The sequence below is a fragment of the Lasiodiplodia theobromae genome (genome assembly GCF_012971845.1).
Source record: "Lasiodiplodia theobromae strain AM2As chromosome Unknown scaffold_8, whole genome shotgun sequence".
Taxonomy (NCBI): domain Eukaryota; kingdom Fungi; phylum Ascomycota; class Dothideomycetes; order Botryosphaeriales; family Botryosphaeriaceae; genus Lasiodiplodia; species Lasiodiplodia theobromae.
This window is the reverse complement of record NW_023336574.1, coordinates 372,256-397,993: the sequence shown is the minus strand read 5'-3', so window position 1 is coordinate 397,993 and position 25,738 is coordinate 372,256. Positions and strand designations below refer to the sequence as shown.

At 55.4% G+C, this 25,738-nt stretch overlaps 9 protein-coding genes across 9 annotated transcripts; 2 read left to right on the top strand and 7 right to left on the bottom strand.

The window, feature by feature from the left end:
* Positions 1–318: 318 nt before the first annotated feature.
* On the top strand, positions 319–1,272 carry LTHEOB_3149 (Formin binding protein; the record flags this gene model as incomplete). Its single annotated transcript, XM_035512040.1, has 1 exon — positions 319–1,272. The coding sequence occupies one exon, from the start codon at positions 319–321 to the stop codon at positions 1,270–1,272; it is 954 nt and encodes a 317-aa protein (XP_035363042.1).
* Positions 1,273–4,683: 3,411 nt separating this feature from the next.
* Positions 4,684–5,403, bottom strand: LTHEOB_3148 (Adp-ribosylation factor family protein; the record flags this gene model as incomplete). The annotated part of the gene is made up of 4 exons (XM_035512039.1): positions 4,684–4,776; positions 4,828–4,893; positions 4,949–5,193; positions 5,256–5,403. 4 exons carry the CDS (start codon positions 5,401–5,403, stop codon positions 4,684–4,686), a joined length of 552 nt encoding a protein of 183 aa, XP_035363041.1.
* A 1,065-nt stretch (positions 5,404–6,468) lies between these two features.
* On the bottom strand, positions 6,469–9,389 carry LTHEOB_3147 (C6 transcription factor; the record flags this gene model as incomplete). Its single annotated transcript, XM_035512038.1, has 5 exons — positions 6,469–7,191; positions 7,310–7,546; positions 7,599–8,090; positions 8,140–9,038; positions 9,095–9,389. 5 exons carry the CDS (start codon positions 9,387–9,389, stop codon positions 6,469–6,471), a joined length of 2,646 nt encoding a protein of 881 aa, XP_035363040.1.
* Positions 9,390–10,452: 1,063 nt separating this feature from the next.
* Positions 10,453–11,974, bottom strand: LTHEOB_3146 (uncharacterized protein; the record flags this gene model as incomplete). Its single annotated transcript, XM_035512037.1, has 2 exons — positions 10,453–11,038; positions 11,109–11,974. 2 exons carry the CDS (start codon positions 11,972–11,974, stop codon positions 10,453–10,455), a joined length of 1,452 nt encoding a protein of 483 aa, XP_035363039.1.
* A 709-nt stretch (positions 11,975–12,683) lies between these two features.
* LTHEOB_3145 (DNA replication regulator) lies at positions 12,684–15,940 on the bottom strand (the record flags this gene model as incomplete). Its single annotated transcript, XM_035512036.1, has 3 exons — positions 12,684–14,163; positions 14,215–15,620; positions 15,896–15,940. The coding sequence occupies 3 exons, from the start codon at positions 15,938–15,940 to the stop codon at positions 12,684–12,686; spliced, it is 2,931 nt and encodes a 976-aa protein (XP_035363038.1).
* Positions 15,941–16,235: 295 nt separating this feature from the next.
* LTHEOB_3144 (Dipeptidyl peptidase iii) lies at positions 16,236–18,688 on the bottom strand (the record flags this gene model as incomplete). The annotated part of the gene is made up of 2 exons (XM_035512035.1): positions 16,236–18,219; positions 18,432–18,688. 2 exons carry the CDS (start codon positions 18,686–18,688, stop codon positions 16,236–16,238), a joined length of 2,241 nt encoding a protein of 746 aa, XP_035363037.1.
* A 641-nt stretch (positions 18,689–19,329) lies between these two features.
* LTHEOB_3143 (beta-tubulin) lies at positions 19,330–21,074 on the top strand (the record flags this gene model as incomplete). The annotated part of the gene is made up of 7 exons (XM_035512034.1): positions 19,330–19,341; positions 19,471–19,494; positions 19,547–19,572; positions 19,631–19,672; positions 19,723–19,777; positions 19,838–20,293; positions 20,349–21,074. The coding sequence occupies 7 exons, from the start codon at positions 19,330–19,332 to the stop codon at positions 21,072–21,074; spliced, it is 1,341 nt and encodes a 446-aa protein (XP_035363036.1).
* Positions 21,075–21,868: 794 nt separating this feature from the next.
* On the bottom strand, positions 21,869–23,045 carry LTHEOB_3142 (Methylene-fatty-acyl-phospholipid synthase protein; the record flags this gene model as incomplete). The annotated part of the gene is made up of 5 exons (XM_035512033.1): positions 21,869–22,268; positions 22,404–22,509; positions 22,728–22,744; positions 22,814–22,853; positions 23,006–23,045. 5 exons carry the CDS (start codon positions 23,043–23,045, stop codon positions 21,869–21,871), a joined length of 603 nt encoding a protein of 200 aa, XP_035363035.1.
* Positions 23,046–23,607: 562 nt separating this feature from the next.
* LTHEOB_3141 (Neutral amino acid permease) lies at positions 23,608–25,280 on the bottom strand (the record flags this gene model as incomplete). The annotated part of the gene is made up of 3 exons (XM_035512032.1): positions 23,608–24,609; positions 24,665–24,791; positions 24,844–25,280. 3 exons carry the CDS (start codon positions 25,278–25,280, stop codon positions 23,608–23,610), a joined length of 1,566 nt encoding a protein of 521 aa, XP_035363034.1.
* Between the last annotated feature and the right edge of the window lie 458 nt (positions 25,281–25,738).

Sequence of the window (25,738 nt, the reverse complement as noted above, 5' to 3'; positions counted from 1 at the left end):
GAGAGTAGGTGATGGTCGGAGCTTTCTGGAGTGAGCAGAGCCCTGCCAAAAATTCGAGTCCCCGTCGGCGATTGCCAGACGCCGACATCTGGGGCACCAGAGCATTATTTCGTCACCCCCAGGCCAGCTCTCGACAACTTTCCGTCCCACACCTACCACGCAAAACTACCTGCGCTCAACACCCCCAATCCTCCGCCTCTGGGCAGTTAATCACCATTACCTTCGACCTCGAACAGCCAACCCACCCCGCCTCGATCTCATCCCACCAATCGCCCTTCCTCCGGCTGCGCAAAGCGAAAGCCAGCCCCATACAAAACCATGGCCGAATACTGGAAATCGACACCAAAGTACTGGTGCAAATTCTGCCAAGTCTTCGTGCGCGACACCAAGTTCGAGAAGCAACAACACGACGCAACCGGCAAGCACCAGTCGGCGATCCAGCGCTCGCTGCGCGACCTGCACCGCACGCGCGAACGCGAGGACCGCGACAAGCAGCGCGCCAAGGATGAGGTCGCACGACTGAACGGGCTTACTACCGGTGGCGGCGCTTCCTCTTCGTCCTCGGCAGCAACAGCAACGGCGAGCAGTAGCAGCAGCAAAGCGAAGGCCACAAAAGCGGAAGCCCCCAGGCAAGCCACGGCCGAGGAGCGCAAGCGCCAGCTGAAGCAGCTGGCCGAGCTGGGCGTCGCCGTGCCGGACGAGTTCAGGGGCGAGATGGCCATGGCGGGCGAGTGGCAGACGGTGGCGGTCAAGCCGCTCGACGGCTTGTCAGAATACCGGGACGCCAACCTCGGCGCGGGCGGCGCGCTGCTCAACGTCGGCGTGCGAAACAAGCGGAAGGCCGAGGACGACGAGGACGAGGACGAAGACGTGCAGGCGCTGACCAAGGGTGAGAAGAAGCCGCTGAGGAAGCCGGGTTGGGGCAACAGCTTCAAGACTTACCCCGGCGCGAAGGGCGGAGATCCCGGAGATGATATTGAGGCTCTGCTGAGCGGGGCAAAGAAGGTGAAGACGGAGGCTGCGGACGCGGCGGTCAAGGAGGAGGATCCCGATGAGGGCGTGAAGAAAGAGGAACCGGAGGACGGTGGCATCAAGAAGGAGAAAGGCGATGAGGAGCCCGTGAAGGACGACCCTGTTGGAGGAGAGCCGAAGCTCGCAGATATACCGCCAGTGAAGACGGAGGAGGGCGAGGGAGAAAAGGAAGACTCTGGTGCTGCTACCGGCGGCGTGGTGTTTAAGAAGAGGAAGAGCAAGGCCATGCGTCAAAAGTGAGGGTTCACTACGCAGAACTCTTGCGCTTCATTTTTTACGCAATCTCGCCCTCAGCGCTCCCAAAACGCAGGTTGTGACCAACCAGGTACGTGACTTACTTGTGAGCTCTCCGTGAGCGAAGAGATGCCTTCGTTTCAGATACGGATAGCAAGCAGTATCGTGTGCAGGACCAGGGGAAGGTCACGGGACTTGGTAGACACTGCTTAACTGGCTGCAGACCCCGTTACATGCATGGGGTACTGGTCGTGCTACGTCATAACAAATAGGTCCCACTACGCACCCATCTTTGCTGACCGGCAAAGTCGCCAGAGATACGAATAGCTTCCCTAAAAAGGGCTATATATAAATAGACAACCTAATCTCATTGATGAGAAGGTCCGAAGCATAGGAATCAGATCATTAAAGTACTACCCTTCCACATTGAAGATACCCACACGGTGGAGAGTTTCAAGAAAATTTGAGCTTACTGTGGGTTCACATCTCGTTCTGCTTGGTGTGGTTGGTGGTTGCACTTTCCTGGACGTTACCAAGGTTCCTCTTGCAAAAGTGCAAGGCGACCCTATGAAAAAATATATATGTATAAACGTTTGCTTCCACCCTCTTCCGTCCACCTACAACACACCACAGACTCGACCGCTGACACCAGCTTGGATTCACTACCATGATGACTTCGAAACTTTGCCGTATCTGTAGAAATAGCCGCGCCTTCTCCCGAGCGCCTAGGGCTATCCCCCCAAAGGCTATCCCCCCAAAGGCTACCTCCTCAAAACTTGAGACCGATAAACTGATCGGCGAACTCGTCACACTCGGCGCATTCGGCACATGCGTTTATTTGCTTACCGAACCGGCGATGTCATGTTTCGATTCGTTGATGTCATGTTTCCAAAACAGCGGGAACGTCGCCGAAATCAAAAGCACCGTCGCCGAAATCAGAAGGACCACCACCGAAGTCAGAAACAGAATGGATGCCATGGACGTTAGGACCGATGCTATTTTCAAGAGGTTGGATGTAATCAGGGCTCAACAGATCGAGATTCAAGCAAACAATCTACGCCGCTAGGATCGATAGAGTTTGTGACTGCGATTTACACGTCTCTTTACGATCTCCACTTGAAAAAAGTAAGTACATCACCATAGTGAGTGCTAAAAAATCCAAGCCTTAGCTGCTCATCTCTACAAGTATCTAAGCTCATTATATGAGTAGTGGAAACAACTGTCTGGACGCAAAAGTAGGCTTAATAGTTATACAATTACATCCTGATAATAGCTTCAACTACTCATGTGAGTTAGGTATCGTTTCTCGTGAATATAGCTGCAAAGGATAATTTCTTTTGGCGCCTGCTGTGTCAATATCAATGTAGCCTCATCGGAGCTGACACCCAACTACAGGGTCAACATCCTATAATGTCTACACAAAAAGCATGATTTCATGCACAAGGCTTCCGGGGAATATGGGACTAAGGATGAAGCAGAGTAGAGTATGGTAGCATTGTTGGTACCAGGAAAATAAATCTCAACTCATTTCCACAAGCTCCCAACTTTTTGTTAAACGTACAGTTCATCATTCTACATTCGAGTCCAGATGATGACATCTACTGCTCCTGTATTGAGAGTTGTGTCTTTCGAAAGAAACGAATGTGACGGATCATCTCCTCCAGAACCTACCGTGACAAGCAATATACATGAAACATTAAGAAAATCAAGAGAGCACCGAACACAAACCCCCTTCAAGCAACGGAGCCACCACCGCGAGCCAACAAACTCACTTGTCTCCGAGTCGTTGATCGTTGATCTCTCGTTCCCTTACACAGTAACCCCACCGAGAAACCCCCTTCCATGTTTCATCCCTCATCGACCTGAAACCCTTAGCATACATCACCAAACTATAGCAGTCTCCTTTCTCGACAGCACCAAGAGAGAAACATGAACAAGGAGGAAAATCTGGGACAACTCTACGTCATCGTTAGCCAAAAAAAAAAAAAAAAAAGCCCTTCTCTCCTTCCGAATTTTCGCATCCCAAACTCACCGTAGCTTACCGCGATTGCCGCTCGGTGGGCAAGTGTATCACTTCTCAAACCGATTTCGTCATGCCAAGCCAAAGCATGTCTTAGGATTGGAGCAAGGACAGTAGCAGCAGTAGCGGACAAAGACACGCGAGCAAATCCGCAGGTCGGCTCGAGAAACGCATTGCCTTCCGTTTGAGCACCGCTGGCAAGTTAGGAAACAAAGGAAGAACACCTACTAGTCAAAGGGAGCAAAACCTTCCGGAACGGGTAGACATTCCAATGAATAGCAGTTCCTGCGCACATCTATCACCATTGCTACTCACCGTAAATGGCCAATCACTGTATCGAAGTCCACATGCACGTGGTCACATACCAAAAGCCTCCGAGAAGGCTGAAGACCGTCACAACCCATGCTCACATCACACATCACACACCACACGACCACCACCACAGTAACATCAACAGGAGATTCACTACCGAAAAGAAGAAAAAGCAACAAAGCTCTTTCTCTAATTCTCGAAGTAAAACAACCCAAGAAACAAAAGCGGTTCGAAATCAAAGAGAGAAGGAGAGGTAAGTTCTTTTTTCTTTTTATACAGCCGTTTCCCTTTTATTCTTTCTTCACTGGAAGCCACTTTTATTTCGCATCGTTTTTCTCACGCCTCCTTTCCTCCCGCGTCCACGTACGTCAATCGCATACACGCCATTTGAGAGGGGATGAGGAGAGCAACAAAAAGGATGCCCGAGTAGTAGTAGCTCGTTGTGAACAAAAAATTCAAAAGCGTTTGTCATAAAAAGAAAACCGTAGTTAAAAACTAGACCCATTTCATGACTTTAGCGCACATTTCAGGACTCTCTCATAGAAGAAGCTAAAACAGAAGACAAGAATCATGAAAAGCCGTGGAAGAAAAAGAAGTCGAGACTAAACAAGTGGAGGTGCGAAAGGGGGGCGAACTAAAAGGTTCTAAAGGTAGTAAGTAGGTTCGGAGTGTTGTGATTGAGAAGTAACCGAGAGAACCGTGCAACCAGCCCGCAGAGCGAAGAATGACAAGGTGATTTGGATCGTTCGTCAATGGCATAGCGGAAGGAAGAAGTAATAGCTCCTTCCCTCCGCCCCATTTTTTGGCTGTCAATTTCTTGAAAAACTTCGTTCTCTTTGTCGTCCTCTTCCCCACGCAGAAAAGCAAGATAAGCAGAAAGCAGAACATCTGGAGAAAGCGAATTGGCCAGAATGACTGGATTCCTGATTCGTCATGAAGAAACCGAGGCACTCCAACCATTTGCACGTGCTAGACAACAAACTCCAAGATATTGCTCCACCGGGTGTACGCTCGAGAGTGGGTAGGCGAGGTGAGGAAAAGGGTGGCGGGGGTTACATCGTTCATTTAGGGAATCGCTCGTCCGCTTAGTTGTGGCCCGCCTTGCGGAGCGAGTTGCTCAGCCACTCCAGACCCTCGTAGAGACCGTCACCGGAGGTAGCGCAAGTGGATTGGATGTACTGGATGCGTCGTTAGCCCTTGTCGCGTGCTCTTTGTCCGGCGCGACTTACCCAAGCGCGTTGCCTGAGGCTGTGGAGACCAAGCTTGTCGGTGATTTCAGCGGCGTTCATGGCGTTCTGGACAGCAGTGTCAGTAGATATTCAGCGAGCAACACGGGCGGGGACGGCGTACAGGCAGATCCTGCTTGTTGGCGAAGACGAGGAGCAGAGCGTCCCTCAGCTCGTCCTCGTTGAGCATGCGCTGCAGCTCCTCGCGGGCCTCCACGACACGGTCACGATCGTTGCTGTCGACGACGAAGATGATACCCTGGGTGTTCTGGAAGTAATGCCTCCACAGGGGGCGGATCTTGTCCTGTCCACCGACATCCCACACGGTGAACTGGATGTTCTTGTACTCGACGGTCTCGACGTTGAAGCCTAGCCAATGCGTTAGTGGGGTGCGCAGCGGCAGGGTGGGCGTGGGCGCATGCGAAACTCACCGATGGTGGGGATGGTGGTGACGATTTCACCGAGCTTGAGCTTGTACAGAATGGTCGTCTTTCCTGCGGCGTCAAGACCGACCATCAGGATACGCATCTCCTTCTTGCCCCATAGCTTGTCGAACAGCTTCGAGAATGTGAGACCCATGGTTGCGACGAGGTGGTGGAAGGTGGGTGTCTAAGGGGGCTGCGAGAACAAGCGGTGTATTACGAGCCGAGACCTGCAGCAGAGAATTCGGGGTCAGCAGGCGGCTCGCGAGGCGATGGCAGTCTCGTGAGTTCGTGATGGGGTCGCGGGCGATGACGAGCGGCCGCGGCGTCGAGCGATCGGGCTGGACGCTGGGCGGCGGCGGGTCGGGAGAGCATGCGGCAGGGAGAAAGCAGAGGGCTATTGTTGGGAAGGGCGGGGCGTGAAGAGGGCTCGAGGATTCGGCAGCTTGAGACTTACCTGGACACGGGCGGCTCTGGGGTGGTTGGGTGGTGTGTTGCGGAGAGAGAGTCTGGGTGTATGGGGGCGTATCGCAGCGATAGACGGTCGTTGAAATGTCCACGGTGTTTCCTGTCGCTGGGCGCTCGCACGGGCCGCGCCTTTCCTAATCCAGGTGGGGCGGCGAAATCCTCTCCACAGCTGGATCGAGTCGCTGGATGCTGACGCGCGTGACTGTAACGCTGGAAACCGCAGGCTTTGAGGAATTGCTGGCCTTCTTTCTGCACCGCAATCGCTTGCTTTTAAATTGCGTGCCTGCTGGGCTAATGCGTGCCAGCCACTCCCATCCTGCCACGGTTTCCTCTTTCTATCCTTCGGCGCCCGTTAAGGCAGCAGCAATGGGAAAAGGAGATCCGCGGTCATTGCAACATAGGGCTGACCGCCGCTGATGCACTGCCGCCTCCTCGCGCTGCTTCAATCGCCCACACGAGCTCGAGAAGAGGGCCAATTCTGCGCGTCTGCAGCACCAAGCAACGAGTAGACTCCTCGATTCAACCAGCTACGGTATCCAGCCGTCCCTGTATCCCTTTGCAGACCCAGTGGAGATCATCAAAGTCATGCTATAGTACAATTGCCCATGTGAGCTCGGTGCCTGCGCCATCCTTCTCGGTGAATGCGCCGTCCCATCGCCTTAGTCCCTATCTAGCAGAAAATGAGAGGTGGCTCCAAGTAATGCAGAAAACCAAACGCCAGCGCGTCGCAATAGAACCAATGGCACTGCCACGATTATCTCTGCCTGGTTCGTTGTTCATTTAACCTGTTACCGAACGCATCCGTGCCATGGCCCGGGCCAAAACCCTCCCAGCCACCGCCGTCAAGCATCTGCGTCCATGCGCTTTCAGACATGGGCGTCAGCCCCGTCATGCCAGCACCGCCGCTCATGTCCCACTCTCCCACCCCCGACGTCGACGTGTAGAAGAGCTGCTCAAAGTCATCGCTTGTCGTGGTAAAGGTGAAGTTATTGTTGGGCGCATTCGACCCATTGTCTGCCATAGCCGACAATCCTGCCACATTCCCCCCATAGCTTTGCCTCTGAGGCTTGCTCTGCCTGTCCGAAGGTGTTGAATACGACGAACGTGAAGATGTAACGTTCTGCGAGTTGCCCGAGTTCGACGGAGAAGGATTCTCGCCACTGCCGTCAGGCGATAAGTCCATGTCAGATGTAGCCCTTTCCGCTCGCCCAAAGCTTCGCGAAAACTGCGCCTGGCTCGCCTGCATTTCTCTTGGTGTGACTGCACTGGGCGTTCTTTGTCTGCTTGGGAGGTCGAAGACGTGTTGGTCTTTCGGTGAATATGTGAAGGGAATTGCCTCTGTGTCCATGTTGACTTGCTGCGCTAAGTGGAACGGTGGACCGGGTGTAGGCTCTGTGCCCGTCGAATTGGACAGATGACTCTTCGTGCCTGTAGCATCGCTACCCCTGTGGAACGTGTTTATCGGTGCCGCATCTGACTGCGATTCCCTGAGTTCAAACACAGGGCAGCAGCCCACGCCGTCTGTATTCACTGGAACGGTTGCCTAGATTATTATTTAGTAGCAGGCCTGAGTCAGGTTCACAAATACGGCTTACAGGAGCTCTCGGCTCAGTAGAACTTCCAAATGGAGACATTATCCCCGTTCCAACAAGGTCCAGATCAAGCTGGACGAGGAAAGACTCAGTCAACGGATTCCTCTTCTTGAGTGCTTGCATCGCTTGGAGGAGGAACTGGAGGTGATTGTTCATTTGTCCGTCGCCAGGGCGGTTTTTCAGGTACTGCACGAAGACCCGCGCCGCCACGTAGACACAAAAGGAAATGAACGGGTTCATCTGTAGGAAAGGTCAACGCGCCGCCATTTGCCTTCGTCTTAGGGAAACGTACCAGAGAGGTATCCATGTGAGCAATCAACCTCATGATGCCCGCGATCTCAGAAGCAGCTGTGACGCATCTGATCTTGCTTTCTTGGGCAATGTGGGCAGGCATCCTGTTTTTGTCTGCTTTGAAGATTGCCGCCTGATGCAGACATATGACAGAGGTGTGTATCTTCATCGTCATAAACACCACATTAGGGTTGTTAATGCCTGCAGGGAGTCTCATCTCTTCGGGCAGCGCCAATGCCAGGTTGAGGAGCATATTGTCCAGTCTGCGATGCCTCTCCCAGAATTCACCATTGATGTCGTCCTCACGTTCGTTGTTTGTCGGACGGTGGAGGTGGAGGAGGTTACGACCAAACATGCATGCCAAGACGCAGACACCTGCGAATGGTGTCAATCTCGACGAACCACCCACCGCCAAGGCCTGTTCCATCGATATGGCTTTCTCAGGCTTGCTCCTCTCGAATGCCTCGTCGGTTGCGGGTAGGTTTGTTGCAATCTATCGACAGTCAGCACATCCATTCAAGCCAGACGTCCAAAGACCATACATCTTGTTCGTCGATCGTCATTGGCCAGCCCGTTCCGATGCTCGCATAACGATCAACGTTGAAGCACATCCAAAACGTCCTTCTTCTCTCTTCCCTCTCAACCCAATCCCTGGGCGGAGCCAAGCACTGCTTGACATCCAGTCCGGAGCCGTCCAACTTGTGCAGGTTCATCATTTGGGCCATTCTTACAGCCCGGCCTGCACTGATCCACGCTCGCGGAAAATACATGGATTTGAACTCATAGCTGCAGATGAGAGCCCAGGCCTGGCAGTGGGCGAGAGTAAGCATAGACTCTCCGTGCCCTTTCATCTCATCCATCTGGATGTACTTTCTGGCACGGTAGTAGAAGTGCTCCTGCAAGGATGAGTATTTCTCGGAGGTAGACGCAGCAAGAGTCCACATGATGTATCTCAGACAGATTGGAGGGCGCATATGTGGAGCGAGATTCATGGCGGCGAGGAAACGAGGGCGGTGGATCATTGGCACGACGACGTTAAATTTATCGAAGTAGAGTTGGGTCCTGCACGACGGCACGGTAAGCACTTGGAAGCATGCGCGGGCAAAGAGGAGCACTAACAGCTCGTTGATGATGTCCTGGTCGGGAAGAGGTTCGTCCAAGCCTAGACCAATCATTTCCCACGAGAACGGATCAGAGCCGGAGCTGTTGTCGGCGGAGCCAGCTTGCATGTTGGGCATTTCGCCTGGCGAGACGCCATTGCCATGCTGGAAGACAGTGTCCATGACCTGGGCCACGTTGTCCATCACAATGTTCTGGCCTTGGAAATCAGAGGGTCGAACAGGGGGAGCAGACGAGTCTGTTTGAAAAGCATTTGAATTTGAATTTTGTTGCTGAGTCGCCTCGGTTGCTTCCTGGGACTTGAGGAGCGTCTCGACTTGTTCTGTCGGCGGGCATTGTTCAGCGGCAGGTCTACCTGAGGTCGCGCGGCGAACATACGCAGTCTCGCTTCCAGGGCCTTCACATAGCCTCTCTTGGGCCCGCTCTTCTTGCGCACCTCGTCATAGGCGCAGTCGTGGGCCAGTCTCTTACAAGTGCCGCAGCTTGGGCGCTGGCCGTCACATTTCAGCTTCCTCTTGCGACACAGTATGCAGGCGATGCGCTTCGCCTTGGGCGGCGGGGCAGTGTGAGCGTCGGGGCCATTGCTGTCCGAGCGACCGGCTTGCTCAGTCGGGGCGTGTTGGGAGAGGTCGTTGAAATCGAATCCTTCGTCACAGGTCTCGGGGGCGGGCATGGCGGCGCCGTCTTACGCAGGCAGCAGCGGCGAGCGGGGAGCGGGGGCGGAGGGAAATCACGTAGCGAAGCGGTTGCGGAAGGCGCGTCCAAGGTTTTGTGTCTGAGCTTGGACATCAGCAAGAACAGAGAGTTGTTTAGAGTCCTCAGGCCTAGGCGGCAGTAAAGCAACGCGCGATAGATGTCACTAATGGGGTTTGGCGCAGGATTACCTGTCAGGGCTATGGTTGCGACGCCGAATCAGCTGCCTGCCGGCACCCGCGTTCTCGGCTTTCTGTGTCAGCAACGCTAGCCTTTAGTCCTGGCCACCCCCGTCTCGCGCAGATCACACTTGAATTGGCAACCACATCTTCTCATTCCCGGCCTTCCACCACCTTCTACCAATGCGCCCGTCAGCTGGGACCACCTCAGGGACCATTTGCTGATTCAAGTCTCTGCGCTCCCAAATCGCATCCACTCAGCACCCGTGAGTAAACGAGGCCATGCAGCCCATCTGACATGCCGCTGCTCACACGATGAATGCAGCCAGTCATCTTTCGTTGCAATCAGGGATGAATCCCATGCCGTCAGCATGAACCTCGTCGACGTCAGCTTGTTTGCGGGAAGATGGTTTACGCTAAAGGTTAGTTTCGTAAACTACCGCTAACGGCGTCATCACTGATTGGCTGCCCAGCCATGATAGTGCACTGCTGCCCAATTTGGGTCAAGACACTACACAAGCGGCGAGTCGAATCTCTTTTCCGGATGCACTTGTTCACATTTGCCTCGTGTATCCATGTTCAGATGCATGCTTTTACAAAGGGGTGCTGCAGCCGATGGCTAGCGCGAAGAATAGCAGGACTTTAGAATATAGCGTAATCATGCCCCAGCTCTGCTTCAGAAAAATTAACATTTACGGGTAGTTGAAGCTATCGTCCGGACGTATATGTAGAATTTTTAATTCGACATTCTTGTCCGGACGATAGCTTCAACTACCCATGATATGAGCCGATGGCTAGCGTGGGACTGTAACGAACCCTTTGGACACCGCTTTGCTCGAGAAGACTACTGACGACACAGCAGTACTACAACGACCCATACTCCTCGCTCGGCTCGTTAGTTATCGGCCCATTAGTAGTTGACTCATTCGTTGTCAACCCATTGGTTGTCGAGCCATTAGTCCGGCGCTTCTCTACCTCACTGGCGCGCTGCTCCTCTATCCAATCCATCTTGTCTAATATCTGACGTTTCTTCTCCTCTTCCTTGGCCTTCGCGGCATCGATCGCGTTCGCGTCGATCATGATATCCAGCGCGTCCTTCAAGTTCATCAACCGCAGGTCCCTCATCCAATCCTTGATCCGGTCACAGATCGTCCTCATCTTCTGCACCTGCATTTCGTCCTCCATGAAGGCAGCGTACACGAGGTCTTTATGAAACCGGAGCTGGTCATCGGAGCGGGACTTCTCGAACCAGTTCACAAACAGCCTGCACACCTCGGGACTGACGACCATTGTGAAGGTGAGCATGTCGTCCACGTCAACCTCCTCCCACTTGCACACCTCCCGGTAGAACTTCGACAGCGCTCTACACATGGTCGCGCCAGCCCGGGCCATTTCTCGCTCGGCCTCGCGCCTGCTGTCGCTGTCGTTGATCCACTTCTGCGCGAGGAACCTGCCCATCAAAACACCCTCGACGTTAGCATATCCACCGTCAACGCTGATATCGAAAGGCCCTCACTCACGGGAACTGCGGATCCTCTCCCGCCGGCATAACCTTTGCTGAATCAAGCATGCCCGCCATCAAGGCCTTCTGGGGCGCCGTGAACGCGGTGCTAGTGAAGCCGTACGTGAACGTCGGCCGGACGGGCGGCAACCCCAGCCGTCGCTCCAGCTCCGCATCCTGTGGCGCGAACGCCGCGCGAAGGGCCTTGTCCATGTGGAACTCGCTAGTGACGCCCATGGCGTACTCAGACGGCCAGCCCAGTAGCGGGCCGAAGTGGTGTTCGCGCTCGCGCACGTCGCGGTACTGCGACAGGCGCCATTGCTTGACGAGCCTGCACGTGTCTTCTGACGGCGTGCTGGTGAGTGGTGGGGAGGTGATGTGGTCGATGAGCTCTTTGAGCGCCTCCGGCTTGGGGTGAAAGGTCGAGAGTTGGATGTGAGGGAGGGAGGGAGGGACTCCTTGACTGGCGACGCTGCTGGTGAGGCCGGTACTGGATAGGGAAGGCGAGTTGCTGCGATCGCGTTGTATGGGGGATGAGTTCGCGGAATCGTTGTACTTAGCCGTGGCATGTCCACGGTTTTTGCGGGAGCCGTTGGGAGCACATGGTCGCCCGCGGGGAGTGGAGCTGCCGTTGGAGGAGTTGTCGTCGTCGGTGGCCCTTTGACCAGAAGACAGGCCGAGAGAAGGCTTCATGGCGGGGCCAGAAGTTACAAGGTTGGGGAGTGTAGGAGCCTGGCGAACAATTTGCGGGCGGGTGCCATTAGCTGCAAGAAGTTCTCTCGGAGAGGCCGGGTGGCCGTTAGGTGTGGCTTGTGTCAGGTTCAGATGGAGATTCTGGTCCTCAGAGGCTCGAGAGAGCGGGTAAGAAATGTTTCCGTTAGCCATGATAGGCGTGTGTGTATGTAGAATTTTTAATTCGAAATTCTCGTCCGGATGATAGCTTCAACTACCTGTAACGTGAGCAAAAAAACAAATCTACGCTAGCCATCGGCTGCGAGAGGGGACTGTAATATCACCCCGAAAACCGGTCCAGGGTCCTCAGGGTCCCAAAGGATCACCAGGGTCCATGCAGCTACCCGAAAGTGGAAACAGATGTGCAACTTCGAACGTCTGGATATGAAATTTTTTGAAAAATACCGTAAATGGTATATATATCTGGGTAGCGAAGACCACCCAGTATGCCAGCCGTGAGGTTGAGGTTGAGTCAAGTAAGTGTCTGTGGCGTACGTGTGTCAACAGTTTCGCCTTAGATTCCAAAGTTCGGCTACCTAGCTTGACTTTTCGAGAAATATCCAGCGTTCGATTCCTCTGGTCATATTAGCCCATTACCGCGTTATGCTATGTCCGTCTATCTCCGAAGGAGGTCTATCGTTTGAACCCGCCCTCCGCCATTGTTTGATGCAATTGATCTCGTAGGCAGCACACTCTCTACTGCGATACCATGTAGATGTTTTTTTTTAAACGATACCTGTAGCCAGTAGTATGCCGGTCATACTCATGTAAAAACACACCATTCACTCCGCCCAATGCTATCCCATAGAGTGCCATGTCTATCCGAGACACAAAGTAGCTGAAAGCTGAATACCACCATCCACTAAAACGCCAGCTCATCGACATCATCCCATCCCAAAACGTTGTATATCGATTCTTCCGCACCCTCTTCCTCCTCAATCCGCTCCATGCCACCTCCCTCAACCTCCTTCTCCTTCCCCTTACTCTCCCGGCCCCCTTCCCTCTCGCCCACCGCGCCCTTCACCGGCGTCTCACCCACCGCCACGGCCCTCTTCACCGGCGTTTCGAGCACCTGTCCGCGCCCGGCTTTCGTCGGCGTCCGCATCAACGCGGCCACGCCTCTGTACTCATCCTCACTCCCCTCACTCTCCTCCTCTCCCGCCAGATTGGCACCCCTCCTAGACACCGGCGCGCCTGGCATCCTGAACGCCGGCGGCGGTGGCGGCACCTTCAACAGGCCATCGCCCCCACTCCTTCCACCCGCCGAAGCCTTCAACCGGTCCCCCAGTCTCGACATTCCGCCCGCCTTCGCCTCCGGCGTCGACGCAATGACACTAGCTTCAGCTCCTCTATCCGCGCTACCCGATGGGAGGAACCAATGCACCGTCTTCCCCGCCGGGCCGCGTGATGGCGTTTCCTCGACGCCGCCGCTTCTTCGCGCGCTGGCAGAAGAAGACGACGCGTTCTTGACGACCGACCCGGGTATTGTTGAGTAGCTAGTGGGAGCGATGACATCAACGGGACCCGGCCGCACCGCCGACGACGGGATGATGGGGTCGGAAGCCAACGGTAGACTAGCGTCGGCATCCTCGTCCTCGTCCATGTTGCGCGCCGCAGCGATGGCGGGTGCCGCCAATGTAGAAGAGAACCTGTTATGATTCGGCGTCGCCTGGAGAATGACGTCCTTCGTCTTCCTGCCACGCTTAGGCGTTGCTCCCACGAGGATGTTGCTGCCGCCTCCCACTTTGCGTGTTACTGGCGCACCGGGCTTGGTGCTGCTACGCGACGACTGTGCAGTTGACAACTGACGACGAGAGTCGGCCGAGTCGGCGACGTCCTTGAGCGCAGCGCCGCGGTTGGGCTTGCGTAGGGTGCCGATGGCCTTCTCTAGCTCCTGCTCGATGTGTGCTTTCTTCTTGAGCTTCGCCTCGTTGCTCTTGGCCATGGCGTCCAGGTCGATGGTGCGGCGGGAGAAGCGTTCGAACTGGGAGAGGGAGTTGCGACTGGATGAAGTCTTGGAGTCTTTCTGCTGAAGCGGGATCGAGGATAGAGACGGTGCTTCGCTGCCTTCGCGCTTTAGATTCGCAGGTAGAAGCGGGTCGGTTGAAGATCGCGTGAGAGAGGGATGTCGTTGCGGCTGGTGTGCTGCGTTTTCTGTAGCGACGCGGGAGAGAGGACGTCGCTTCTTCTGCGCAGCCCGTGGGTCTGTACGAACAGCGGCTTCTCCAGGTTTACTGCGGTTGGTGCTTGATCCAGAATTGGATGATTTTGCAGGGGATGCACTAGGTCCGCCGAGTCTTTTGTTGATCGCAGCGGCCTTCTCTGGCATCCGGCTCATGTAGCTAGAGCAGGTCAGCAAATGTCTGAGATCCACGAATAGCGGCAAGTCTTACAAGGGCAGAATGACTTCTACACAAAAATTCTTGAGCTTGTCTGAAGTTCCCGACTTGTCCGAACTTGGCGTGAGAACATCGTTCTTCCCACTGCCAGGTTGAGGAGCTTTTACAAGCGTCTCATCTTGCTCAACGGACTGCCAGATACACAATCTATCGAGAAGCAGATCAAGAAGCACATTGAGGTCTTGCGGCTTCTTAGGCTTACGTTTCTTGACAGGTGCTGCTTGTGACTCTGCTTGTGTTTCATCTTGCTGTGTCTCTTCCTGTTCTGTTGCCTGGAAAGAAGGTGATGCTTCAAGGGCCATGATCTCCAAAACAAGGATGACTTGAGCCATCGACTCTCGGACACGCAGATCGCCTAACCGCCGCTTCAAAATATCTGCGGGAGACTCGCTGTGACCGTGGGGCGAGGTACCAGGGCGATCCTGTAACCACCATTTCTTGACATGCTCATCCTCTCCAGGATAAAGTCCTTCCTTGTTGGGCTTTAACTTCTTGCTCTTGCTCTTGCTCTTTTTCTTCTTCTCCATCTTCGCCGCAGCCATGTCTTCATCGTCAGATAAACCCGGTAAGGGCATGGACTTGACGATCTCCGGCAGCTTCTCCCTGTGCTTCTTGTCCATAGGTCCTGGCTGTAGCAATATCGACCGCATGAAAGCAGCCAGATCCCCCATCTTCAAACCAGCATTCTCCTTCGACATGAACGCAGCTCTAGCCCTCGACATCGGTCCTTTGACGAAGAAAGCCAGCGAAGTCTTCGTAAGATACAGCGCCTCAAGATACTGCTGCACGACCGTCTGAAAGACCTCTTCCGCGGTCTGCGGCCGCTCCTCCACATCCCCAACAGGAAGCTGGCCAGCCTGTTCCGCCGAATCCACAAACGGGTCCGCGTCCTCCAGTCTCTTCGGCGCGGCATGCACGATCTTCGGGACAGGCCGACGCATGGATAACCGCGGTGCTGCACCGTGGCCCTCCCCGCGGTCAACCGGCGTTGTCGACGCATTGGTAGACGGCGGCGAAGCCACAGCAACGCGCTGCCACCAGAGCCGGCCGTCCTCCTTCCTCAGCGCCTTCAGCGGCTGCGCGTAGGGTAGGCCGGCGGGGTGCGCGGGCACGGCGCCCACGTCCTCTTCCTTGACCCAAGCCCCCAGTCTGCATAGCGCGTACACGCCACGGCGTACCCGCTCAACAGCATACAAGCTCCCGTTGTCCGCTTCGAACCGCGTCACCAGGACCTTCGGCGTCGCGGGCACATCTTCTTCCTGTTCTTGTGCATTCTTGCTCTCGGGAGCATGGCACTCGAGTGCCTCGACGTACGCGGAGAAGAGGCGGGTGGAGGGGAGGGAGCCGGAGGGACCGATGACGTCGAGGAAGGAGAGGGGCAGTTGCGAGCGGTCTATGAGCTTGACGGGTGTGAGGGTGATTGGTCGGTCGGAGGGTAACGTTGGGCAAGGCTGCGGAGTAAAAAATTTACATTAGCTTAGGGGATCTAGAGAGTTTAAGTACGATGCTAGCAATACGCACGCGAATAGTTATTAATTTCTGTGCCAATGCTTCGGGAGCATGGTCGCCTCTCTTGCGTTTGCGGGATTCGGCTGGCGGCTTGCGCGTTTTTGCGGCGGTTGAGGAAGAAGTAGCGGGGCGGGCGGGGGTGAGAGAGTCATATTTATTCGCTGACACCATAGTGCGCCAGACGGTTCAGCGTTGCGTCCAAGCCTGGCATGGCTCGTCGGATGTGGGGTTATCTTGGAAGTGCTTGTGGTTGTTCTCTCGGACGGCTTAGGCTTGCTGCATGTTCGCGTGCTGCGACGCGCTCCACGATCGGCCGATCCGCTCCACACGTCACTCTTCCCGCGACGGGAGACCATCAACTTTATCTCGTTTTCGTGTTGCACCTTTCCTGCTTTGACTAGACTGATGGGTCCGTGGAGATTCGTTCAATTCATGCTACTTTTTTGCTTTTCCTATTTCGGATGCTATATGCCAGCTGCCATTCGCCAGCTTGATAGCGGAGACACTTAGATGTACTCCCTATCCGCGTAGCTCTGGATCATACCCTCCGCAGTAGCCTCGTATTCCTTCAGAGCCACCTTGTCACCCTCCACCACCGTGTTGGCTTGGACGAACACCTTCCTCGGCTGCTTCTTAGCAAGCACGACAGGCCTGACCTTGTCGGCAAAGAAATCGTCGACATGGGTGATGTCATTGTACATCTTGGTGCCATTCTCGACATCCGCCGTTGCCTTGTAGATGTGCAGCTGCTGGAGGTACTTCTCCACAGCCGGGCGACCGAGGCTCAGAATCTTGCTCCTCTCAAGGCGGATTGTGAGGTCTGACAGGTCATCCTTCGTGTACTCAAGCTCGCAGAACTCCTTGCCGGCGTTCAAGAATACACGCAGGATCGAGAAACGCGCCTGCATGTGAGCCTGTCCCCACTTGCGCGACTTGGGGTCCCAGAACTCAAGCGCAGCGACACCCGCACGAGCCATGCTGAGGTATCCTGCATACAGCACATCACCCGCCTCGCCATTGATGTCCGTCTCGCCAGAGCCGAAACCGAAGATCTTGAGAATGTCAAAATCACAAGACAGGGCCATGGCCACGCACTCTGCACGGCACTCTTCGTAGCTGGCAGCAACTGGACCGAACACCGATCCCCAAGTCTGGCCAGGCTTGTACCAGGTAGTGATCGGCTTGTTGGTCAGGGGGCTGATGGGAGGGTTCTTGATGTCGAAGTTGTATTCACCGGGAGAAGTCTCCTGCAAGAGCTTACCACATCCGTGACCAAGCAGCTCGTGAAGGCCGACTTGGACCTCAAAAGCGGGGTCACGGAACTTCCTGTAGACTTCATCATCGCTGTCTTTGATGAACGGGATCTTCTCATTCGGCGCCTTTGCAGAGAGAACGTTACCCAAGCTCACGTTCTTGAATCCTTCCTTCTGACGGATGTCGTCATAGTTGGGGATGTTGATACCCGCCGGAATGCCGCTGCCGGCAAAAGTGAGAACCTCGAGGGACGTGAAGTCGGGGCTGAGGAACTTGTCCTTCTCGAACTCCTTCTCCCATGGCAAGCGAGGAATGAGAGACGGGGCAGCCTCGACCAGTTTACCGAAGGCCCTGGTCCTTTCCTTGTTGACCATAGCCACGAAGCCTTCCCACTCGCCGCGGATACCGTGAGGGTCACGGTAGGTCTCAACGAAGCCGATGTCTGTCTCGACCATGGGACCCTTGTCCCGAATCCAGAACCTCTGGCTGTCTTTGTAGGCCTCCAGAGAGCCAGTGGTGAACGACTTCTCGTACGCGTCCAACATTGACTTTTCGGTGTCGTTGCTAGCGTATTGTCTCGCCTTCTTGATCGCATCAGCAATCGTGGCCATCTCCTTGGAGTAGTCGCCAAAGACAAGCTTGAGCTTCTTGCCCTTGAGCTTGCCATCCAGCTCCCACTCAGACTCCTTGATGTCGCGCTGGTCCTGCGAGGGCGAGTCCAGCGAAGATGCAATCAGGACATCGAAACCATCCTTAGTCTTCCTGATCCTAGTGTTCTCGGGAAGAAGTCTCTTGTTCTCCAAGAAATCACTGATGATGGTGATCTCCTCCTTAGTGATATCGGGGGAGTCGGGGTAGTACGTAGACAGGTGGCCCGCATCGGGGTATCCCAAATGCATCGTCCCAACATGCTTGTCCGCGAAGATGTCGTTCTTGAACTTTTCGTACAGCTGCAGCGATTCGGGGGTCAGAGTGGCGAGAGCCTTCAGCTGCCTGGATTCGAGACGCGGGATGAACTTGGAGTCACCAAAGCTCTTGTAGTTACCGGCGTTGCCCAGGAACTGAGCGGCGTAGTCCAAGAACGCGTTGAGCTCGTCGTCCGAGAGGCCGGCATCCTTCTGAGCCTTCTTCCAATCTCCGTTGTAATGACGGTGGAGGGTGACGATGAAATCGTATATGTGCTCGGACTCGGGGGAAATTTGGCGGAGGACAATGCGCGTACCGGCGAAGCAAGCACTGCTCAGCTGTTAGCAGAACACACGGATACCGAAGTCACGCGCCGCGTCAGGAGTTTAGGGAGGATCGCCAGAGCTGTGCGTAGTGCAGGCGGCCATTTCCAGCCAGAAGCTCACTGGTAGGAATTTACACCGGTGCATCGGCACAGGAAGCACCCGCGAGCAAAGCTGAGGCAAATACAGGCATTGCTTCGAGAGCGTGGCACGGCGGACTAGCTCAGCTTCACTACGCAAATGTCTTCACGTGTTTCGCTGGCATCCTGGCGATGTACTGCAGCTCTGCACAGCTCAGGCGAGCCCCCGCCGACAATGACGGGCAGATGGGCAGGCGTGGGGTAGGCTGACATGGAGAGGTAGTGGGAGTAGAGCTTCTGCTGGTCGTTGAGAGCTTCAAAGTGAGGCTTGATGGCCAGCGGCACAACCGTAGGCGGGCTATCAGCCAGATAGTGCTTGAGAGCTTCGGGATCCATGGTGGCAGTTGTAGTTGCTGCGGTGGTGTTGTGGACAGCTCGTCGTTGATAGCGGGGTCCAAGGCAGCTGGAACCCTGCGGGGCGGAATCCACGGCTTGGCGGGCGCCCTCTCCGGTGGTACACAGCCAGGAACGAGACAAAGAGCTGCAGCTGCGTGCATACGTGCGCGCAGGCACTGCTCCCAGCAACGGCCGCGACAGCTGCACGCTTCTGTGCAAAGAATCTACTCGGCGGCTGCTACCGCGGCACGCCAGCGGCCGGAAGGCCGCGAGTGCGCTCAGAGCCCGCATCCGGGGGCTCATGGCAGCGGCGGCAGGGCTGGCGGGGCGCGGGCTCGGGCAGAGGCACGCGGCTCGCAGGAGAGCGAGGTAATGAAGTCCAATAATTGCCAGACTCCTTTTGCGATGCGAGATGTCGATTTGCGGCCCGCGTGTTGACTGCGGGTGGTCCGTGCGGGCGCTTTCCCACACAGACCACAACAGAGCGGGCGCCTTCGCTTTCCCTCACCGCTGTCCTCCCATCCTGCTCCTTCTCCATCGCTTCCACCGCCCGACTACCTCCCCCTAGTCGCGTCTCCAGCTTTTCTTCGCCAACTCCTCTCTCCAACTCTATCCACAACTTCCACATCCCAACCACCAAAATGCGCGAGATTGTACGTAGCTGCGGCAGCCTGCTTGTTTTCAACGCGTCCCCTGACAGCCCCGCGTCTTTGCCCCCGGCCGCAACAACAGCGCCAGCACCGCAGTCCACCATTGCTAACATCGCTTTTTCGCACCCATAGGTTCACCTCCAGACCGGCCAATGCGTAAGTCTCCTCCAGCCTGCTGTGTTCGCTGCATCGCGCTAACTTTGCCCAGGGTAACCAAATCGGTGCTGCTTTCTGGTTTGTTGCCAAAACACTCCTGCTCCTGCGCCCCCCGCTGACGGAAGCGACACCATAGGCAGACCATCTCCGGCGAGCACGGCCTGGATGGCTCCGGTGTGTAAGTGTGCGCCTTCTCCGCCGCGCATGGCAATCGCTGACCTGTAGCAGCTACAATGGCACTTCGGACCTCCAACTGGAGCGCATGAACGTCTACTTCAACGAGGTACTCTCTCCATAATTAGACAAACACGTAAAGTATGGCAATCTTCTGAACGCGCAGCAGGCGTCCAACAACAAGTACGTTCCTCGTGCTGTCCTCGTCGACCTCGAGCCCGGCACCATGGATGCCGTCCGCGCCGGCCCCTTCGGCCAGCTCTTCCGCCCCGACAACTTCGTCTTCGGCCAGTCTGGTGCCGGTAACAACTGGGCCAAGGGTCACTACACTGAGGGTGCCGAGCTTGTCGACCAGGTTCTCGACGTTGTCCGTCGTGAGGCCGAGGGCTGCGACTGCCTCCAGGGTTTCCAGATCACCCACTCCCTGGGTGGTGGTACCGGTGCCGGTATGGGTACGCTCCTCATCTCCAAGATCCGTGAGGAGTTCCCCGACCGTATGATGGCGACTTTCTCCGTCGTTCCCTCCCCCAAGGTCTCGGACACCGTCGTTGAGCCTTACAACGCCACTCTGTCCGTCCACCAGCTCGTTGAGAACTCGGACGAGACCTTCTGTATCGACAACGAGGTACGTGACATTTGCCACAGTTGGCTCGTTCGAGCGGTGAACTGACTTTCTACAGGCTCTGTACGACATCTGCATGAGGACCCTCAAGCTCACCCACCCCTCGTACGGTGACCTGAACCACCTGGTCTCCGCCGTCATGTCCGGCGTCACCACTTGCCTGCGTTTCCCTGGCCAGCTGAACTCTGACCTGCGCAAGCTTGCCGTCAACATGGTTCCCTTCCCCCGTCTCCACTTCTTCATGGTCGGCTTCTCTCCTCTGACCAGCCGTGGCGCCCACTCTTTCCGCGCCGTCACCGTTCCCGAGCTCACCCAGCAGATGTTCGACCCCAAGAACATGATGGCTGCCTCGGACTTCCGCAACGGCCGCTACCTTACCTGCTCCGCCATCTTCCGCGGTAAGGTCTCCATGAAGGAGGTCGAGGACCAGATGCGCAACGTCCAGAACAAGAACTCTTCCTACTTCGTTGAGTGGATCCCCAACAACGTCCAGACCGCTCTCTGCTCCATTCCTCCCCGTGGTCTCAAGATGTCCTCGACCTTCGTCGGCAACTCGACCTCGATCCAGGAGCTCTTCAAGCGTGTCGGTGACCAGTTCACTGCTATGTTCCGTCGCAAGGCTTTCTTGCATTGGTACACTGGTGAGGGTATGGACGAGATGGAGTTCACTGAGGCTGAGTCCAACATGAACGATCTGGTCTCTGAGTACCAGCAGTACCAGGAGGCGTCGGTCAGCGATGCCGAGGAGGAGTACGACGAGGAGGCTCCTCTCGAGGAGGAGTAGATTCCTGTCCAACTGGATCGGTAGCTTGGGTCTTAGAGAGCCCATTGAGCTTGGTCTTGTTTGGTTTTGAACTTCTGAGAACGTACGAGTGGGGTGAGCTCGAACGTGTAGTTAAGCGTTTCAAAACAATAGTAGTGCTTTGGTAATCCATTTCTGCGATCAATATGCAGCCTTTGCTTTTCAACGACTGTGCCATTCAACGTGTCCACATTGAAAACTACGAGATTGCTCTGGCTGCACGACTGACAATAAAACCGATATGTTTGCATTTGGTATCTTAGATGTTAAATCCCAACAATGACCACCCTTGCTCTCAACCTTTTGGCAGTTGAATACCCTTTGACTGTTAAAACGCCCTGTGTAATGCAAAATGTCGTCGACCTCGTAACTTTGGAACCTCTCCCTCTCTCTACGCCATATTCTAATCGCTCTCCCCCATCTACTTGCCGTTGAGACACGCAATGTTGAACCGCGCGTGATTTGAGAGTATACCCTGTCTCTAATCTCGGTCTCTTCGCCCCACCCCTATTCGCTTCTCCCTCACATACTCTCTACCCCTATTAACGAGTCCCCCATTCACGTGAACAAGATGTGGGTAACGGTTAATGGAACCGAAAATCTCCGCTCGGTCCGGGCCGCATCCGTTTCTTTCTCTTTTGAATGCGGGCTCGTGCATTTGCCGGAAATGGGCGCGCTTCCCTCTCGGTGTCCTCACTTCTCTTCCTTCCTCACTCTGCCCCTTCTGAAGCGCGCGAGGAACCCCCCGTATACCCTTGTGTGTCACTGCCATTCATTTACGACGACTTCTTACCGGCAGCGCGCTCGCGCTCCCTCTTCGCATAAATCTCAGCGGTGAAGGGGTCCTCGTAGCGGAGGGCGATGCTGTAGGCGACGTAGACGAGGGCCGTGAGGAAGACGCCGGCGGGCTTGCCGAAGAGGATGGCGGTGCCGAGGAAGGACGCGGTGCTGCCCCAGTACATGGGCGCGTCGGTGACGCTGAAGGGGAACGCCGTCACCTTCTCGTCCATCAGGATGCCGAAGTAGTCGCCCAGGTACGTGCCCGTCACGCCCAGCGCCCACATGGACGACAGGACCAGCACGTTGCCCGACGCGAGCAGGCCGTACGCGATGCTGCGGAAGGTGGGCGTGAGGAGGAGGGGTAGTGTGGGCTGCGCTTCGATGGCGGTTTTGTAGCTGTGGGGTGCCGGGGGTTTGGGCGTTAGTTTGGCGGGTGGTGGAGGGGATGCGGGAGGGTATGATGGTGTGGGTTGCATGGAAAGATGCACCTGTGTGGTGTCGGTGGTGGATGAGGGAAAGAGGGAGACATACATAGCATCGCGAATGATTCCCAGCGAGAAGATGGTAACGGCGAGCGCGTAGCAGCCGTAGCGCGGGTTGCCGCCAAAGAGCTTGGTGATGACCTTGTTGTGGTATTCTGTCGACCCAAACCGCGTCAATTAGCTTTCATTAACCCTAGAAACGCGACGGCCGGAGCTGTAAGAGCTCTCTGCAGAAAGCAGGCGCGATGTGGGTATGCCATTGGAGCTCTCGCGCCTCCAACGGTGCGAGGTGGTGCGGAGTGACTGCCGCGCAAGAAGTTCCCGACGCTTGGAGCTCTGCAGTATTCGACAGACGGAGTGGACAGCACAGTACCTTGTCTAGCAGCGATGCTGGAGAGGCGGTCAGCGGCTGTTTTTCTAATTTCTTTGTTGTAGAACTGAATTGAGCTCGGCACTTACTTCCAGAAAGTCGGGTTGAACGCAATGCTTGCAGCAGACACTGTTTAATAGACGTTAGCGCTTTGATCACTCGCGCGCTGGTCAACGTCATGAGCTTTGGTGGTATTGCGCTGCGGCGGCGCAAAGGTTCGTTGTGCGGAAATGACGGTGTAGCGGGGAAGGAAGCTCATGGAAAGAGCTGGTAGCACTCACGCCAGAGAGTCGGCTGGTTGAAATCGATGTAGGCAGCCATGGTTGAGGGTGGAGAGGACTGTGGTGTTGGAGCTCAGAGTAAAAGGGAAGAGGAGGGGCAATTGGCAGGAAGTGACGGAGGGGAAGCTTTGAGGAAAAGCGAGACACGAGGGATTTAGCGTTGGCGTTGTTGACAGATGGTGTTCTTCCGCCTGGCGCGAGATGACGGAGCTCGCATGTGACTGCGGAGAGCGGCACGGCAAGCGATGGCGACCTTAGGGCCGGTGGAGCGGCAAAGACCCCACGTTTTTCGTCATCGGCCATCGTCCCAAGGCTCAACACCAAAGCCCTGATCGTCGGGAGTCTCGGCCAACAAGGACCCTGATTGGTGATCTTCATGAGTTGTCAGAAGCATTAAAATATATCATTAGCGTTGCGATCATAGCTGTCTTGATGGACCGTCGTCCTCCGCGGGAGGCAGAGTCTAGCATAACATGTATTGGCAATAAGAACTCGAAAAATATCAGATCCTTCCTTTTTTGTATCCACTCTGGCCCGCTCTCCCTTTTGCTTCTCTAATGGGCCTTACAGAGACTTCTGCTGTCCGAGATATTAATTTCGCCTCACAAACCGTTCGTTGCGCACGAAAACGCGCCGCCGAAATTGTTCGCTTCGTAACCTTCGATGATGCTCTTGACGACTGCGTACGTTCCGCCGCTAAGGAATAGCAGGCCGATCGCGCAGAGGATGACATTGAACACGAAGCCGACTGGACCTCTCCAGCCGCGGATCTTGTAGAAATCAGGTCCATAGTCTGCTTTGCGCATCCGGATGTAGGCGACACCCCAAAAAATGAAGCCGAAGAACGAATCGAAGAGAGAACTCATCAAGCTGAGCAAGTCTGAGAAGAACGGAATCACTTCAGCGATAATGAAGGCCACAATCCACAGAGCCGCGAGGATAAGGCCCCAGGACACCCAGCCGACGACCGTGTGGTCGCCCATGTGACGCGTACCGGAGTATAGGCGGAAGAAGACGAAACGTGCCGAGACCGAAGCATAAAGGACTCCCAGGAAAATAATAGTCGGAATCATGAAGCTAAAGCTGACTTTCTTGTAGACCTCGTTGCTGATGGAACCAAACGCCGGAGCCGTGATGTAATTTGTGCCAGTGTAGGCGTAGACGATGGAGCCGACCAGGCTGAAAACGATGACCTCGGCGATTGTGACAGCCCAGAGCGCCTTGGGGAAATCCCTGGGATTCTTCATCTCCGCGATGAATGACGGAAGGGTAATCTGGCCGATGAACGTATAGCTGATGTTCATGAATGCGTTCATGCCAGCTACAAATGTCGTACCTGCTGCTGGAATCGCCAAAACGATAGGCTCACCCAAGGAGGGGTAGCCGGCAGGGTGGGGTTCAATCGCGGAAAAGATGGTTGCCAGGAGGACGGAGATGAAGGTAAAAAATGCGGAAGCTGTGGCCAACTTTGCAAGGGTCGAAAAAGTCCTGGGGAGTGAGCAAACCCAAGAGATGACGGCGACAATAGCGGAAAATCCAATGGTGCACATGCTGTGGTTTGTCATTGTGTTCAGATATTTCGCACCAACAAGACAATGGAGACCCTGAGATGCGTCAGTGTCTGTGGCAGGCGGGCGCGGAACGCTCCGAAACACTTACCTGAATGAAGGTGTTGTTCAGGAGGAACATCACAGCCGTGAACCACCATGCCCATTTATGGTTGAAGAACAACATCTGCCCAATGTCGCATACATCCTTGACCTCAGGATGGCGAAGGCAGAACTCCCTGGTCGGTGGTCAGAACGAAATGCGCCAAACAATTCTGAATTGAAACTCACCAAGTAATCAGGGACGTATACAGCACGAGACCGGCTATCACGACGGTCAGAATCAGACCCGGTACGAGACCCAAGACTGAATACGACCAGGGGAAGGACATGATAGCCAGGCAAATGTACTCGGAGAAGAGCAAGGCTGCAGTTTTGGGCCAGCTGCACGTGCGGTACTTGATCGCATTGGATTCCTCCAGAGCGATCTGCTTGCCCACGCTCACGGTGCTGTCCGAGTCGGAGCCGCTGGTGGGGATGACGGGCTTGATGATGGGCTCGCAGATGCGGCGCATGGGACGGTCGCCGTGAGCGCGGACGGCTTCCGAGTCGTAGCCCGCACCATAGTTGGCCGAGGTGTCGAGGACATTCTTGTCGTCGGCCACGGCGCGCGAAGGCGAGGCCTTGCGGTCGTCGTCGACACTCTTCTTGTCGAAAACTAGCGCCATTTCACCGACCGGATGGGTTGGACGAAGGTGAAGGTGTACAAAGGATCGTGACTCGAGACGGTCGGCGGCATGAACCACCAGTTATTCTCCAGGACACGCGTAAAATTAGGGCGACGCAACGAGGATTTCCGCTCGGTTGCGTGCTAGGGTCGGGCGTGGGAGCCGAATAAGGAAGCGTTCGGGACAGAGAGGGGCCAAACAAGAGAGGTATGGGTAAGCTGAGCGGTGGGCCAGGTTTTATATGAAAAGTGATCTTCGAATCAGCCCGTCAGACTAGCGCTGGAGTAGCAGTAGGACGTTGCGTTGCGTGGTTTAGCGCAGAGCATGGGAGGCCCATCAATTCGCGTCTCCATGGCCGGCACGCGTTGACAAATGGGCGACGTCAGCTCGACAGGGAAAGGAAGCTAATGCGCCAGGGCAGCACCAGATGGAAGGAACAGTGGGTGAATGATGTTGCG